The 14,345-nt window shown below is 38.7% G+C and overlaps 1 protein-coding gene across 1 annotated transcript in view; it reads left to right on the top strand.

The window, feature by feature from the left end:
* The first annotated feature begins 469 nt into the window (after positions 1-469).
* The window catches only part of LOC133984743 (adhesion G-protein coupled receptor D2), a 95,047-nt gene continuing 81,171 nt past the window's right edge, over positions 470-14,345 (top strand). Inside the window, exons 1-15 of the mRNA XM_062424205.1 lie at positions 470-549; positions 664-700; positions 1,886-1,910; positions 5,536-5,760; positions 6,106-6,747; positions 8,747-8,944; positions 9,240-9,313; positions 9,786-10,085; positions 10,521-10,632; positions 10,890-11,036; positions 11,181-11,283; positions 11,900-12,011; positions 12,635-12,690; positions 12,935-13,061; positions 13,931-14,034. Of these exons, the coding sequence (XP_062280189.1) occupies positions 665-700; positions 1,886-1,910; positions 5,536-5,760; positions 6,106-6,747; positions 8,747-8,944; positions 9,240-9,313; positions 9,786-10,085; positions 10,521-10,632; positions 10,890-11,036; positions 11,181-11,283; positions 11,900-12,011; positions 12,635-12,690; positions 12,935-13,061; positions 13,931-14,034 (2,261 nt within the window). The 5' untranslated portion in view covers positions 470-549; position 664. The remainder of the gene's footprint in view (positions 550-663; positions 701-1,885; positions 1,911-5,535; positions 5,761-6,105; positions 6,748-8,746; positions 8,945-9,239; positions 9,314-9,785; positions 10,086-10,520; positions 10,633-10,889; positions 11,037-11,180; positions 11,284-11,899; positions 12,012-12,634; positions 12,691-12,934; positions 13,062-13,930; positions 14,035-14,345) is intronic.

The following is a 14,345-nucleotide window of genomic DNA, read 5'->3' as shown; positions in this document are numbered from 1 at the left end:
ACCCTGGAAGTACTATTAAAAGGTTATGGTGGACTCCAGACCTCAGTAAGACAACCAGCAAGTTCAACCAACTGTTCCCAAACATACTGTGCACACCAAGCAGGCACAGTCTTTAGGATTCACATGCATGTAGTGAACAAAGAAGGGAAGAATCCCTTGACTTGATTAATACCTGGTGTATTACATCATTCTGCAAACTTGTAGTTCCCTGGAACCCATTCAAGGACCCCAGGAGGTCCCTAAACCATAGTTTGGCAAGCCCTCTGCTCTGCTCTCTGCAGGTTACACCCACTCTTCTTTACAGCTTCCTCTGCATCCTCCCTTCATGCTTTCTAGAGTCAGTTATACCGGGGCTTTTTCTACTTTAGTGACGGACTGATAAAGCACAGCTGTGAAGAAAATACAGACTTTGGAGAACTTCATACCGAGTGGAATAAAAAAAGAGCAAAGCAACCACTGCTGAGGAGTGATTGAATGCTGCGTTACAGATACGACGCAGTTGGAATGAGAAGACGCGCAAAGAGGTTTTTAACAAGACGATTAACTGAGGTAAAAGTTTCAATTCTTTTTTTTTTTTTTTTTTTGTGGCTGCATATAAGAGAGCACATTAAAACTTGTGCTTTTGCACTTTATTCCCAGCTAATAAAGGTATTTATTTTTCAGGATGCGCTGGTTATTGTTCCCCAATTTAGGCCTGCTTGTAAGTATATTTACGTATTCTGTCATTTTAAGAAAAACAATATAGTCTACTTTTAACAAGGCAACGTTTTTCAGACTTTAAAAAGCTGCCAGTTTTCTGACTCATTTCCCTGTTTAAAAAAACGTGTAGCCTACAATGCAGTGAAAAGACTCGCTGTGCACGTGTGGTAGTTTAAATATGTGAAAATAGATCATATATCTTTTATCTTGTTTATGTCGTTAAAATGTTTTATTTTCTTTGTTTTACATGGATATTTACATATGTCCTGTGAGAGAGTTTATTTTAGCTTCTTTTGTTTTCTTTTTATTTGTCTGCCAATGACTTTTCTGTTAATAGTTAGGCTGTAGCGCTGGATCCAGAAACCTTAATAGACAACGCCTTTAAAATATTCAATTCTGATTGGTTAGAAAGCTCAATTAAAAAAATCCGTCGGGACTGTCAGCAATATTATCAGCATTCAAAATCTACACGAGATTAATGTGCAACATGCGGTTGCACCAGCTGTATGTAAATTCAAACGTAGCCTACTTACAGTAAATCATTATTAAATCGTGAATGCTGCTGTACCATGAAGATACGTTACAACATTAGTTAATAGAGTTACATGCCCTAAGGGTAATTAGGTCACAGAATTATACTCACTAACGGGAAAACTGTTTTGCTTTTATATGCCACATAGCATTCATCTTTTTTTTTTTTTTTTAATTAAGTGCATATGCCATTTTGAAAACAGTAGTCCAGTAGAGACCTTATTTATTGATATGATGTTTCAATATCGAGCTAGCGTAGAAGATGCAAAGTGACTCATGGCTGTTAATGCTCACGGTAACCATGACGACGGAACTCCATCTTTGCCCGTTGTTATGGTTACGACTTTAAGTCCAAAATAGTTAGGTAGGCTAAGGTTATACAAAACGGTAGTATTCACTAAGCCTCTAATGTCAACTTCACACTTTCATTTAGGAGATAATTTAGCTGGTGCTACCAACGTGCTAAACATGGATTAAAATTACGACAGTGAAATGCTTTGTTACAACATTTGTGTGTAGCAGCAGTGTGCTTCCGTCATTCCCGTTAATTAGCATATAAGTAACAGCTGTGTGTATTATTCGTTTAGAGGATTATGTTATGCGTTTCATACCATAAAATGAGCTAAACTCACTAACGTTACTTATTATGTTTCAGGTTTTTTTTCAGAGCTGTATATCAGGTGAGTCAGTTCCCATCTTTCAAAACCATTTCATTTAACACGGCCAAACAAAGGTTGAAGTTTGAATCAGTAGCTAACCTTGCTAACCTGACCCCAACCATCAACAGCTCTCAGCAAGGCTATGAGGCTAACTGATGCTGAAGTACTTTAAAGTGGCACGTCACCAGGATTACACAAAAACATGTTTTCACTGACCACAAGTGGTGTCTAGCTATGCAAATAGTTTTGGTTGTGTTTGTCCAGGTTGTGATATATTCACCTATGAGATTTCTGACACTGTTGGGCTGGTAGTTGGCATTAAATAATTTAATTCAAAAAATCAACAGAAGCTGCTGTGACCAGTTCTCATATGAACTGTAGAAACGACCCCCCAAATAAAAACTCAAATACGATATGTTAATATGGAATGTATCCGTAGATTATTTCTCAATTAATTGTTCAGTTATTTGCTCTAATATGTCATTAAATAGTGAAAAATGTCAATTATTGTTTACCAAAGCCCTAAAATGCAACTTCAGATGTCCCTGACCAACAGTCCACAAGACAAATATATTCAGAAAATATTCACATTTAAAAAGCCGGAATAAGAGAATATTGCCATTTTGTTTAAAAAAAAGAAAAAGATGCAGAATGTTTAATTGATTATCAAAATAATTGACAGTTAATTTTCTATTAATGAACTAATTGATTCACTGACTAATCCTTAAAACTCTACATCGTAATATCTCCTTGATGCCAGCTGCTGTCATGTTGCTGAAACTGCTCGGTCTTGATCTATCATGAAGCCTGTATGCCCTTTGCTTGATGGTCTCCACAATGTTTAGTTAGTGTTTGGTGTAATGACTGTGGCATGTTTGAGGTTTTGAGGAGTGACTAGGAAAGAATCTGTCTAAACTAATTCCTGAACTTTAGTTTAGGAGTCAGCTAAATATGAATTTTAGAACAGAAAAATATAAACTTCAAGAAAAGACAGGAATTTAAGTGGTTTTTGTAGCTCATGAACAAAAAACACAAAATATTTGATGGCGACAACAACACCTAGCTCAGTTTAATATATCGGCCAATCACACAAAAATGAGATGGTATGTTAAGCAGAAAACAAAACAAAAAAAACAGGCTCTCTGTCCTCACTACGTTGATTTGTTTTACCTCTAACGTGAGACAACATTCATATATAGAAAACTCCCAGACAAACCTGAACAGGAACTTATGAGAAACATTGGGAATGCCCCAGGGAGATACCTGAGTATGCAACACTTGGCAGTGTCCAACCGCATGTTATTTGTCCGTTTGGTGAACAGAAAGGTTTGGAACATTTACATCATCATTTGGCTAATGGTTGGTTTTAAGCTCCGAATGAGAACATCTTTGAATGTTACATCACCTTGTATGGTAAAATGTTTTACATGGGAAATGTAGTAATCTGTCTGACCAGTTTTCATGGGTATCATCAGTCATTTTATGTAATTAAAACAGTGATGCTTGTAAACGACCGGTTTTAAAGGTCCTGCATCCCCATACGTCTTTTTTAAAATTATTCTGGTTGATTAGGCCTCCTCAGATTAAAGGCGGGCTATTTTAAAGGATGGATTCACTGTAATCATTCCTCCTGTTCATACTGACCATTAGAAGATCTCTTCATAATGCACTTACAACGTAAGTGATGGGGGACAAAATCCACAAGCCTCCTTTTTCTTTATTTGATGCCATAAAGTTAGCCAAATCAAGTAGATGTCTTTAGATAGACTTGAAAATTAGTAAACCTATCCTTAGTGTGTGCTGGTTTAGAGACCCTGCTGTCTGCCTTCATTTTCTTACTATTTTGCTGTGTTCAGGACGCTTCTGGGCTGCAACCTTTTGGCAGCCGGTGTGTAGACCTCAGCCAATAACAGGGCACAGGGTGTGAGGTCGGGATTCCAAGCATAGCAAGCAGGTTACATCACTGTGTTTCAGTGTATCCCCTGCTTCTCCGTTTCTGTCCTCTGCTGTGTGCAGACCGTGCTGTGTGCTGCTCCTCTGCTGTCGTGTGTCTGTATGTGCGGAGGCGGGGCATGAAGAAAATAACATTTTATTACTGCGATTCACAACTTTGTTCTCTCCATCGCCGCTTGCTCTCTTCATTCACTATCTAGCTCACTTGACCACCACTACTACCATCTCTCTCTCTCTCTCTCTCGCACACTCGCTCGCTGTCTGGGGAGAAGGGGCTAACTTTGAATACTGACGATGCCTGCATGATATGCCTTTAAGGTCACTGGACTCCATTTACCAATACCAATGATAAAGGTGTCGTTTGTTTAACTCTAGCATTAGAAACAACGCTAACATAATATATTGAGGAAAATGGCAATCAAACAGTCCCACACAGTCCTTAGAAGAGGTCTAATCTGCCAGAATAATTACAATTGGGGCTGTATGTGTGCAGGACCCAGACATAGGATCATTTATTATACCATGAGGTAGGGCTGGGCGATTTATTGAGTTTTTAAGATATATCAATATATTTTCAAACTCGATATAGGGTGAGATGTTGAGATGTTATATCGATAAAGTTAATTCACATTCTTTATGGTAATATTTTTGTCATTTGGAGATGTCTTTTGTGCGGATTACATTGTTAAATTACTGAGTTGAGCTGTGCTACACATGGAGGGCTCAGCTCCGCCCCCACTGAGACAGGGGAGAGGAGCAGCTAACGTTAGCCACTGCTGCAGTTTGCTGTCATCGTGCTGCTCTCCTCTGCTCTCAGAGCGTCTGTTCTGCTGCTACTTTATTCCGCTTCGCTGTTCTGTATAAAAAGTCCCAATACTGAATGGGGGGACAGAGTTGCTCCGTCAGTAAGTGGCTACAGAGGTAGTAACTGCAAGTCGCTGTTGTGTTAGCTGTGATGGAGCGAGGTAGAGAGTGAATGAAGTGAAGAAGCGCTGGCAGTAAGAAAGCCGGTGAATCAGATCAATAACACATTATTTTCTGATTGTTTCACAGCGGTTACGTTCAACAGCACAGATAAACTTCCCCACACACCTCCACTCAACCCTGCAGCTCCGTCTCAAGCCTCTGAATCTGAAACGCTGGCGTGCTGTTTAAAAGCACACAGCAGCGGCATTATGCTGGTTTTGGTTGGTTCAGTGTAAAAAAATCAAAGGCCTAATGAGAGATCTTCCTTATATTTATGATGATGATCTCTGTATTAAAGAGCCGTATGTTTCACCTTTGGTTGGAGCTGAGCCCTCAGTGTGTGCTGCTCACACAGAGTGAACCAGAGGAAGAACTGGAGGTGACTAACTCGTTATGTTACTGTAAGTGAAATAAAATCTACCAGACTAAAAAACCAAGAAGTAGTAGAAGCAATTTAATTTAATCCACTATATTTATTCAATTTAAATGTGTGGCCCCTATGCCTTAGCTTTGGGGGAAACCCTAATTACTTTATGGAAAAAAATTATTGATATCATATATTGCCATTCAGCTATGGCAGATTTGACTTTTGGTCCATATCGCCCAGCCCTACCATGAGGCCCTAGATATGATCTGAACAGGATTAAAATGTCTGCCTGATTTTAACAAATGCTGTATTGAATGTCTTTTCTGAGATTTTCCACTAATATCTCTTCTTTTTCAACAGCTTTTACACTGGAAACCAGAACCCTTACATACGATGAGTCCTACTATGAGTACGTCCCTGATGAGCTACAGTGGTACAATGCAAGCGAACTGTGTAAGCAGCGCGTTGGGGCCTTAGCCAATGTGTCCACCCCAGCAGAGAAACAAAACCTAACCAGCTTTTTAAAATCTTTGAACATCTCTCAGCCTGTGTGGATTGCCAGGAAAGTCATGACACATCCAAAAAGTAGGTTTCCTGTGCCATTTCTGACACTTTATGTAGATTTATTTGCACATTTTCTTTTTAAATAGTAGGTATGTTGTGGTTCTTGTACAAGATGCCTTTCCACTTATTCACTGACTTCAAAAGTTAATAAAATATGAAATGGGCCTGATGATGCTGCTATTTAACACTCCTAGCCACAATGAATAAATGTTTCCTTCTTGTATTTACAGTAGGAATAGGACAGATAGGAATAGGACCACCGAAAAGGAATTTTATGATTAGATTTTATCTTTTCCTAGAACTGTGCCAGGATTTTTCCTTCATAGTAATGCCTCTTTCCTCTCTCCGTGTGGGGTGGAAAAAAAGGTTCCTCCGAGACCTTCATTCTGGAGTTCACTGGGCGCTCGGACAGGAAGAACGCCCGTCTTCTGCACAAGTTCCCTTCCATGGGCTCAGTGACCGTTTGCACCCGTCTCCGCTTCGATCAAAATTGCTTTGGAATTTCCACCATCTTCTCTTATTCCATCCAGTCATATATTAATGAGTTCCAGCTCCGTGCAAACCTGATCCAGGGAAAGCCTGTGCAGCTGGCTCTGCTGGTCCATGGTATTCATGGTGCTTACCAGGAAGCCTTCGACCACGACGGCTCATGGCACTCAGTCTGCGTTTCTTGGAGCCAGAATAGAGGACGCTGGGCACTATTCATTGATGGCCATGAGACCTCCTGGAGCGTTGGCCTACACAGTTCCGACAGCATTGGCCCAGACGGTCTTTTCATTATCGGGCAGGAGCAGGACACCTTTGGGGGCTCATTTAAGAAGGATGAGTCATTTTCAGGGAGCATCACAGAGCTCCACATTTGGGATCGGGTACTGAACCGCAGCGAAATCTACACCATGGAAAAGGAGTGTTCACCCATTTCCTCTGGGCTGGTGTTCAAGTGGGGTGTAGAAACCATGGAAATAGAGTCCTCGCTTACAAACCTGACGAATGAAATCCCTTGTCAAGGTACATCAGGCAGGATGCAGCATTGGGATGGAAAGAAGCTGAAGAGTTACTAGAATCTATATCAAAGCAGATTTAATCACAAAGTACAGGGAACTACACCAATGGTTTACACTTTAAACAGAAGAGACTCCTATCTATGCACAAGGTCCAGCCTTATAGTTCAGCATTGCTTTCGAATGACGTTTACAGTGTAGCTTCTTTGGCATTAGGAATGGGTGGGGTTGCTATGTAGAAAAATAATCACATAGAGACCATTTGAAAGTCATTTTGGACTGCACATTTTCAGTAACATGCCAAGATCTGAGCTGGCCTGATGTGGTAAACTCCACCCATCTGGCAATACAAGCATAGTAAAATGAATCCTATGACTAAATTGCAGATACAACTGGACCCTAATCTGCCCTTGGTCTGTCCTGTCCTCCTCCCCACCCACACTGTCATCTGTCTTATCAGGTCCAGTTATGATGTCATTAACATAGCGGTTTGTTACAAAGAATAATATGCAATGACTACTTGTTGTCAACTAATCTAACTGGAATCAAGACATTATCAAATACTATGGAAAATACTTAAAATACACAGAGAGACACACTAGCCAACAAAGTGTACTTCAAACAAAAGTCTGAAGTGGGTTAGGGTTAAGCAAGAGCATTTTATTGCAAACGACTAAGACAAGATAATAATTCTGGCTAAAGTGCTGTTTTGAAGACTTTTGGCCTTTTCTGATTTATTCCAGGCTAACTTTAAAACATGTTATGTTATTATGATAAATAGCTACAGTACCCCAGTGTTTGAAAACACAGGTGAACTGTTAACTTCACTATTTTAGGATGTTTTGAAGATGCCAATCTGACCTTCAAATTTATGTGGGTGCTTTTTTGCAGCATGTCAATATAGCAGACTGATGCCAATGTAGCTTTCTCAATCAGTCTATACTTTCAGCTGTATTACCAAGAATTGATAACAACAAAAATAAATGATATAGATGAATTGCCTATATTACATACATTTATTGTCCATGCAAGTTTTTGTACGTCGCTGAAATTAACAGAAAGCAGAACCTACTTTGTGAATTCAGTGATAGTATTGGTTCACACAACGTTATTTACTGTACATAGCTGCACTGTGCAGCTATGTTATGTAGTAAAATAATAAGTTCAGGGTTAAGTATAAGCAGATACCCATAATTAAATGACTCACAGTGGGATTAGTTTAATCAGGAGATCTATTTCCTTTTTCTAAATTTATGGCATGCTATGTATATGTGGCATGCAAGTATACATGCTATGGCATGTACATTTGTGTGTGTATTTACTGTATATACATACACATACAGCAAACACATGTACTTTACAGTAACTACTACTGGAAGTTAAATGACACCTCTGTTGAAATCTCTGTTGCTCTTGCTGTCTCTTGCTCTCCCCCTCTGAAGAATAAGTGAGACGGTGACCAAATTGTAATTGGCAACAGTAATGGTCCTAGCAGTTCTTGTAAATGTTTTGTGACTCACGTCACCCTGAATCCCACCCTTCAAAACAAACTTCTCCCTCTCAATCTGACATCATGTTCCCCAGAGAGCAATGAGAGTCCAAAACCCCCTCCTGAAACTGAACAAGCAGAAGGGATAGTATGCTTGCACTCTTTCAGTGATTAACAGTTACATTGGTAACAGGGATTTATTTGCCAATCTTTTCAAGAGTAAGTTAGACTGCACTTTAGACATATATTGGCCATACCCCCTTCTGTAACTGAACTGCCAATTGTTCAGTCATTCTATCAACCAGTCCTCACATCAGAATCCAGAAGTAAAGTCAAAACATGTGTTGAATTACATTCTTGATGTGCTGTGTGAATATTTTTTACTTTGCAAGATTTATGAAGTGTAGCATTATTCAAACTGCTTTGACTAAACATGACATTTGGTCTTGATGTGTCCCTTCTTCATTTTCATGAATTTAACATTAAGATAACCTTCACCATTTTTTTCTTTCTGTAGGTAACAGCTCTGTTTCAACAAATGGGTTCTTGGATTCCTTCCTGGATGGAAATTCCTTGCATAATCAGACATTCTCTTTAAAGTTGATCCACAGCCCTCAGTCTGATAAGGATTGTAGCATCTTTGACCCTGTTATCGGGAGCTGGGACCTTGCCAAGTGTGACTCATTCAGAGGCGCTGTCTGCCAGTTTAAGAAAGGTGCCAATGATAATATCGGTTAACTTTTTATGCATCTTACTCGTGATCTCACTGAATCTTGCCCTGACAAACCATGAAAGTATAACATTATCTGAACAATGTCACACAATACAATCTAACAGTCCTGTAATAAATGCATTTTAAAATTTGAATTGTTGATGACACTGTGTTAATATCGTGTCAACAATGTTGAGTCAGTATTGAAGTCAGTGTGATTTCTCAGGCTGTAATTTGTGGCCTTGTTTTATTAGAATGCATTATATTGTGTTATATTTGTCTCTATCTTTGTTTGCAGAATTGACGGATGTTTTCAGTTTGCCAAGGACACCATTCTTCAGCAGACTGAGCAAGGATCCTTTGACCAAACCTGTGAGTTGACAGTCAAGATGTCTTTAGGACATCATCACTAAGAGTTCATTTTGGTGATATTGGTTCAAAGGCAACTCAACAGCTGTGAGGAACACAGTGCACATCGATATGGAAGAAATATAAAAAGGATTTCACAACTTTGTGGCCACAATGAATATTTGTATCATTTTGAAGTTTTGTTTAGGTTTAATTTAAGCTGTGTTGTAGAGGAAATGTAATTCATGTTTGAGGCAGAACTGTCTGCCAAAAAAACCCTAATTTACATGCGTGATATCACATGCAATTACTAGTATAACTGAAAAGTAAATGGCTCCCCTTAAAAAAAACTTGTTTCAATTTTAGGTGAGTAATAACTTTTTCTGAGTAAGTTCAGCAACAGCATATTTGTCAGGACTTATTTACTGGGTCACAATCGTAAAGAACCTCTTGTATTTGGTGAATTGAAATCTTTATATATGCTTCTCTTCTTTAGGTGATGGAGCAGCTGAGCGTAAACGTCTCTTGGGACAGAAACCTGTCCTTGCTGCAGCATCTGACTCAGGCCGTCCTACATACATTGGAGGCTGGTATCCCAAACCTTCTCACATCCAGTGATGTCCTCTACCTCTCCCAGATGATTGAAGTGGACCTGACTGCACTGGCTAGCTCTCAGTCTGCTGGAGCAGATGCAGCAGAGGCAATGGTGTCCATTGCTACCAACTACCTAAAGGTGGCGAGTTTGATGCTGGAGCCGCACATGGCTACTCAGTGGATGGGCTTGACAGAAGATGGGGTGAGGGATGAGGAAAAAATAATCTATTTACCCTGGGAAGTGGTTATTATTATATGGTAGCCAAGCAAACAGTGGAAACCCAAGGTGTTTCTGGGTTGTGTGGAAAAAACTTATTTGTAACATAAGTGCTTTATAAGTAATGACAGAGAGGGATTATTTTTGTATAAGTATATACATTGTTTTTAGGGAAATCCTGCATAGTAAGCCTTTGAGGTCTTTTTCATCACATTCACATCACAACACATAGAAAGAGGTATTTATTTGTGAGTTCTTTGAGAGAAAGAAAATTGTAAAATGGCCAAACCTACTGTAAATTTGGTCCCACTTTTGGGATGAAGTAAAAGGATGTTACCAACTTTCTTAACTTTGCAAAGTCATCCCTTCTCCTCCATAAACCTCGGTTTGACTTTGTTGCTGGGTCTGTGTTTCTTACAGGTCAGCGTGGGGCCATTTACTATTGTCAAGAGCATTGACAATCTCACTGAAACTCTTGCAGACATAATGCCTGCTGAGAGAAGAGGATACACCCTTTCAACCAAAAATATAGGTAATAAAAACATCTTAACACATAACAAAGAAAATAATTATTGTCTTTCAGTGCATAGTTCAAAATACAGGAGACACAATTTTAGTGGTGATTAAAGTTGATGGAGAAATTGGAGAAATATGAAACATTTCACAGTTGAGCATTTTAGTCACAAGGCTGTCTGGAACACATTTCACTTGAAGAAAGAAAAAGTCTATGACAGGCGGTTAAATTAAGAAATATTGTTCCTTAGTGTCCTCTGCTGTATTTGTGGCCAGATGTGTACATGATGCGGCAAAAGTTGTCTGAAGAGAGCTGTAGTCAATTGTTCAAGCCATCTGCGGTCAGCTCCCACACCAGCAGCAGAGGTGGTCAGGATGAACTGCTGATCCCTGACACTGAACTCCAGAGGATACACTCATTGGGTAGGAAACACACAAACACATACGCACACATACGCATGCACATACACACAGAGGTAGGTATCTGTGAAGTGTATCACTGTTAGAGCTGATGTGATGCTCAACAAACAATTAAAATTGCTCTGTGCCTCCCTTCTCTCCCATCAGGATATGAAGAAGTGATGTTTATTCATACCCACTACAGCCACCTGAGTGAGATTGTATCTGGTACACAAGAACCTCCACAGGGTCATCAAGAGAAAGTTAAAAGGTTGGATGTAATTTACATGTAGACTACTCTCATGTTTTCTTTTACTTTATCTGTCTCTTGCTATTCTTAGTCTTAGTCAATTCACTCACGATAAACACCTCAGTCTTGCTCAGTTTGTCTTGATTACAAAAACCAAAAAATGTATAACTCAGCAGTTCTTGGGCATCAGTTGTTACAATCTTCTCATCAGCAGAAACCACAATGTTTGACTTTAAATGCAATAAAGGACATTTCTTTATTAAAAAGGATAATCCAAAAATGCGTAAAATTTAACTGAAAATATATATAACCTTATAAAGGTACTTTCCTCCTATCCAAGTGGTGTCAGATATAACTATTTTTAAATTTCATTTGAAGGGTTTCTCTCCAGTAATGTGTATCAAACCAAGTACAAAAAAGTACATTTAAAAGTTAACTTATCCACTTTGATTTGAACCAGAGAAACTGAACCAAAGAAATTCTAGGTGGTGTGATTGCACGTTTACTTTAATCACTTTAAAAGACTTGGGATCATTCAGGCAGAGGATGCCAGTAATTTGGATCAACGTTTTAAAATTGTTGTTGAGTTTTAAGTTGTAAGATAGATGTAACTGGTAACCATCGTCTGCTTTCCCAGAACTCTCCCAGGTCACCTGGCCTCTGCTGTTATATCAGCCACCATCCGTGATGTCTCCAAAGCTCAAACTATCCCTTTGGCTGTCCAGTACACCCTGTCCTCATCACATGTGGTACTGTCAGTGGGTGGGGTTGAGGAAAAGCTGATCACAGAAAAAATATGTTGGTACTATGTGATGATTTGGTGCGGCTATCATTTCAGTGCTTAAAAGGGTATTTAAAAGATTTGAAAGGTTTTAAATATAGTATCTCAAGGGATATCATGTATTAATCTACATTATTGATACAATTATATATTCTCCAATCAATATATATTTTATATTCTTACAACTGTGTTTTACTATATTGTGATTCATAATCTGTTTATACGCCAGCCTCAATTTATGTGTGCCCACAGGAGGAGTTATAGTTGTTGACAAATACATAAATAAACACATATATCTACTATTAGTTTGCCGGTCTGCAACTTGTCATGATAGATACTTATTTCAGTATTGTTATCATTTGTCCCGAAGCCTCCTGACCCTCAAAACATGACTCAGACTATAGTAGCATGGTTAAATTGTTTAAAAAAAAACTTAAAAAAAACAATACAGCATATTATCACAGAGGAATGTTTTTCTCCAAGCAAGCAGCACAGAGATTTGATCTATTTTTGCTTGTTGAAGTCTAACATAATATTGAGAAAAAAAGACAGATAAGAAAAACAAATGCAAACATGTTTTTCTGTTTGTAGGTGGAGTATTCACAGAGAGTCACTCCTGTTTGTGCCTTTTGGAATTTCAGTCTGATGTAAGTTTGACCAACAGCACAGTGATGTAAATAGGCCTGATAAGTTAATGTGTCATTGCAGTGGATACTTAGTTTGTTGAGTAACTGATAAAAACGGTAATTTCCATTGAGCTAGAGTGTATTGTCTGTTATTATGTGCTTTTTAAGACATAGACCACTCTTTCAGTGCTGTATATCTTAGGTTTTAACACAATTCTGAAATATATTAAATGTACATATGGTGTGTTTTTGTTGTGCTTTACAGGCAGAGCCATGCCAATAGCTGGTCCAGTGATGGTTGCAGGGTGACCTTTGCTGGCTCTGGTGTCACTTCCTGCCTGTGTAACCACACCACCAACTTTGCAGTACTAATGAATTACCTGGAATCAAAGGTAACTTGTTATATGTTTAATGATGCAGTTACTGAAATCACACACACTGAATCAGATGTTGCATGATTGAAAATGTACCAGAAACTATACTTTATGTTTGACAATCAGATCTCATATTAAACCTGGTTAAGGTTGTGGGTAGCTTTTAGAACGTATGTCATATTGTTCATATGTCCAACGGGTTCCTGTACTTGTACAAAGTTGTCAGAGTGGCCAGGTGGCTACAGTGATCCACTAATCCAGTTACAACAGCAACACTAAAGCGTTAATTCACATAAATTAATTATTGCTGCCACTGACTTGTAAAAACTATCATGTGGAATAACTAGTTAACCACTTAAGTTAACATTTTATTGAAATAAATGGGTATGCTGAAACTAACAATTAAGCCCTACCAACTGGGATGGCACAAACTTGTTTTTTTTGTGATGAATTAAGACCTATATGTGATAGTTGTTTTTTTTAATTCTTGTTACAAAAAATGTCTGCCATAGATTAAGACTAATTTACAATATTGAATGTTAAGGTTTGAAATCTAAATCCACTTTATTTTTGATCTTCAAAATCATGGTTAGGATTTGCAGTACATCATATTAACCAGCAGGTGTCACTCCCTGTGTCCTTATGCTGTTGAAAAATGCATTGTACAATTTTGGCATTTAGCTATTATACAAATTCAGTTTAGTGGCAGGAAGACTCTGGCCACTAAACTGAATGTGTGTCTTTGAGAGGGAATCAGGTGAATCAAACCTGTGATATTTTAGTTACGGAACAGGCTGCTCGTTAACCACCTGGCCATTCTAAATGTATAAATATATAAACTTCTTCTCTCTCTCCCTCACACACTTACTCCCTCCCTTCTGTCCCAGTGGACTCCTGAGGAAGAGCTTATTTTGACCAAGCTGACATTCATTGGCTCTGGAGCATCTCTGTGTGCACTGGTGGTGACCTTGATGCTGTTCACTGTGCTGGAGTGAGTAGCTGATCATACTGTCCTGCTTATATACAATGCCAACATGGCTTCCTGCTTAGTGTCAAGTGCAGTTGCTACAGTGGTTGTACTGTTGAAGAAAAAAAAAAAAAAAAAAGTTCTATGCTCACTTCATACACCATAGCTGTGGGTAAAGTGGTCTAATGCTCCGATCACAAATACAGTTACAGAATGTAGGATTTTCCAACATGTTCATGTATTTGCACAAATTTGACTATGATGATCCACTAATGCAGTTGCAATAATAAAGCTCACAGAAATGTATTATTGCCTCCACTGACTTGTAAACACTA

Source organism: Scomber scombrus, chromosome 8 (genome assembly GCF_963691925.1).
Source record: "Scomber scombrus chromosome 8, fScoSco1.1, whole genome shotgun sequence".
Taxonomy (NCBI): Eukaryota; Metazoa; Chordata; class Actinopteri; order Scombriformes; family Scombridae; genus Scomber; species Scomber scombrus.
The sequence above is the reverse complement of the archived record's forward strand: the minus strand, read 5'-3'. Positions and strand labels throughout refer to the sequence as shown.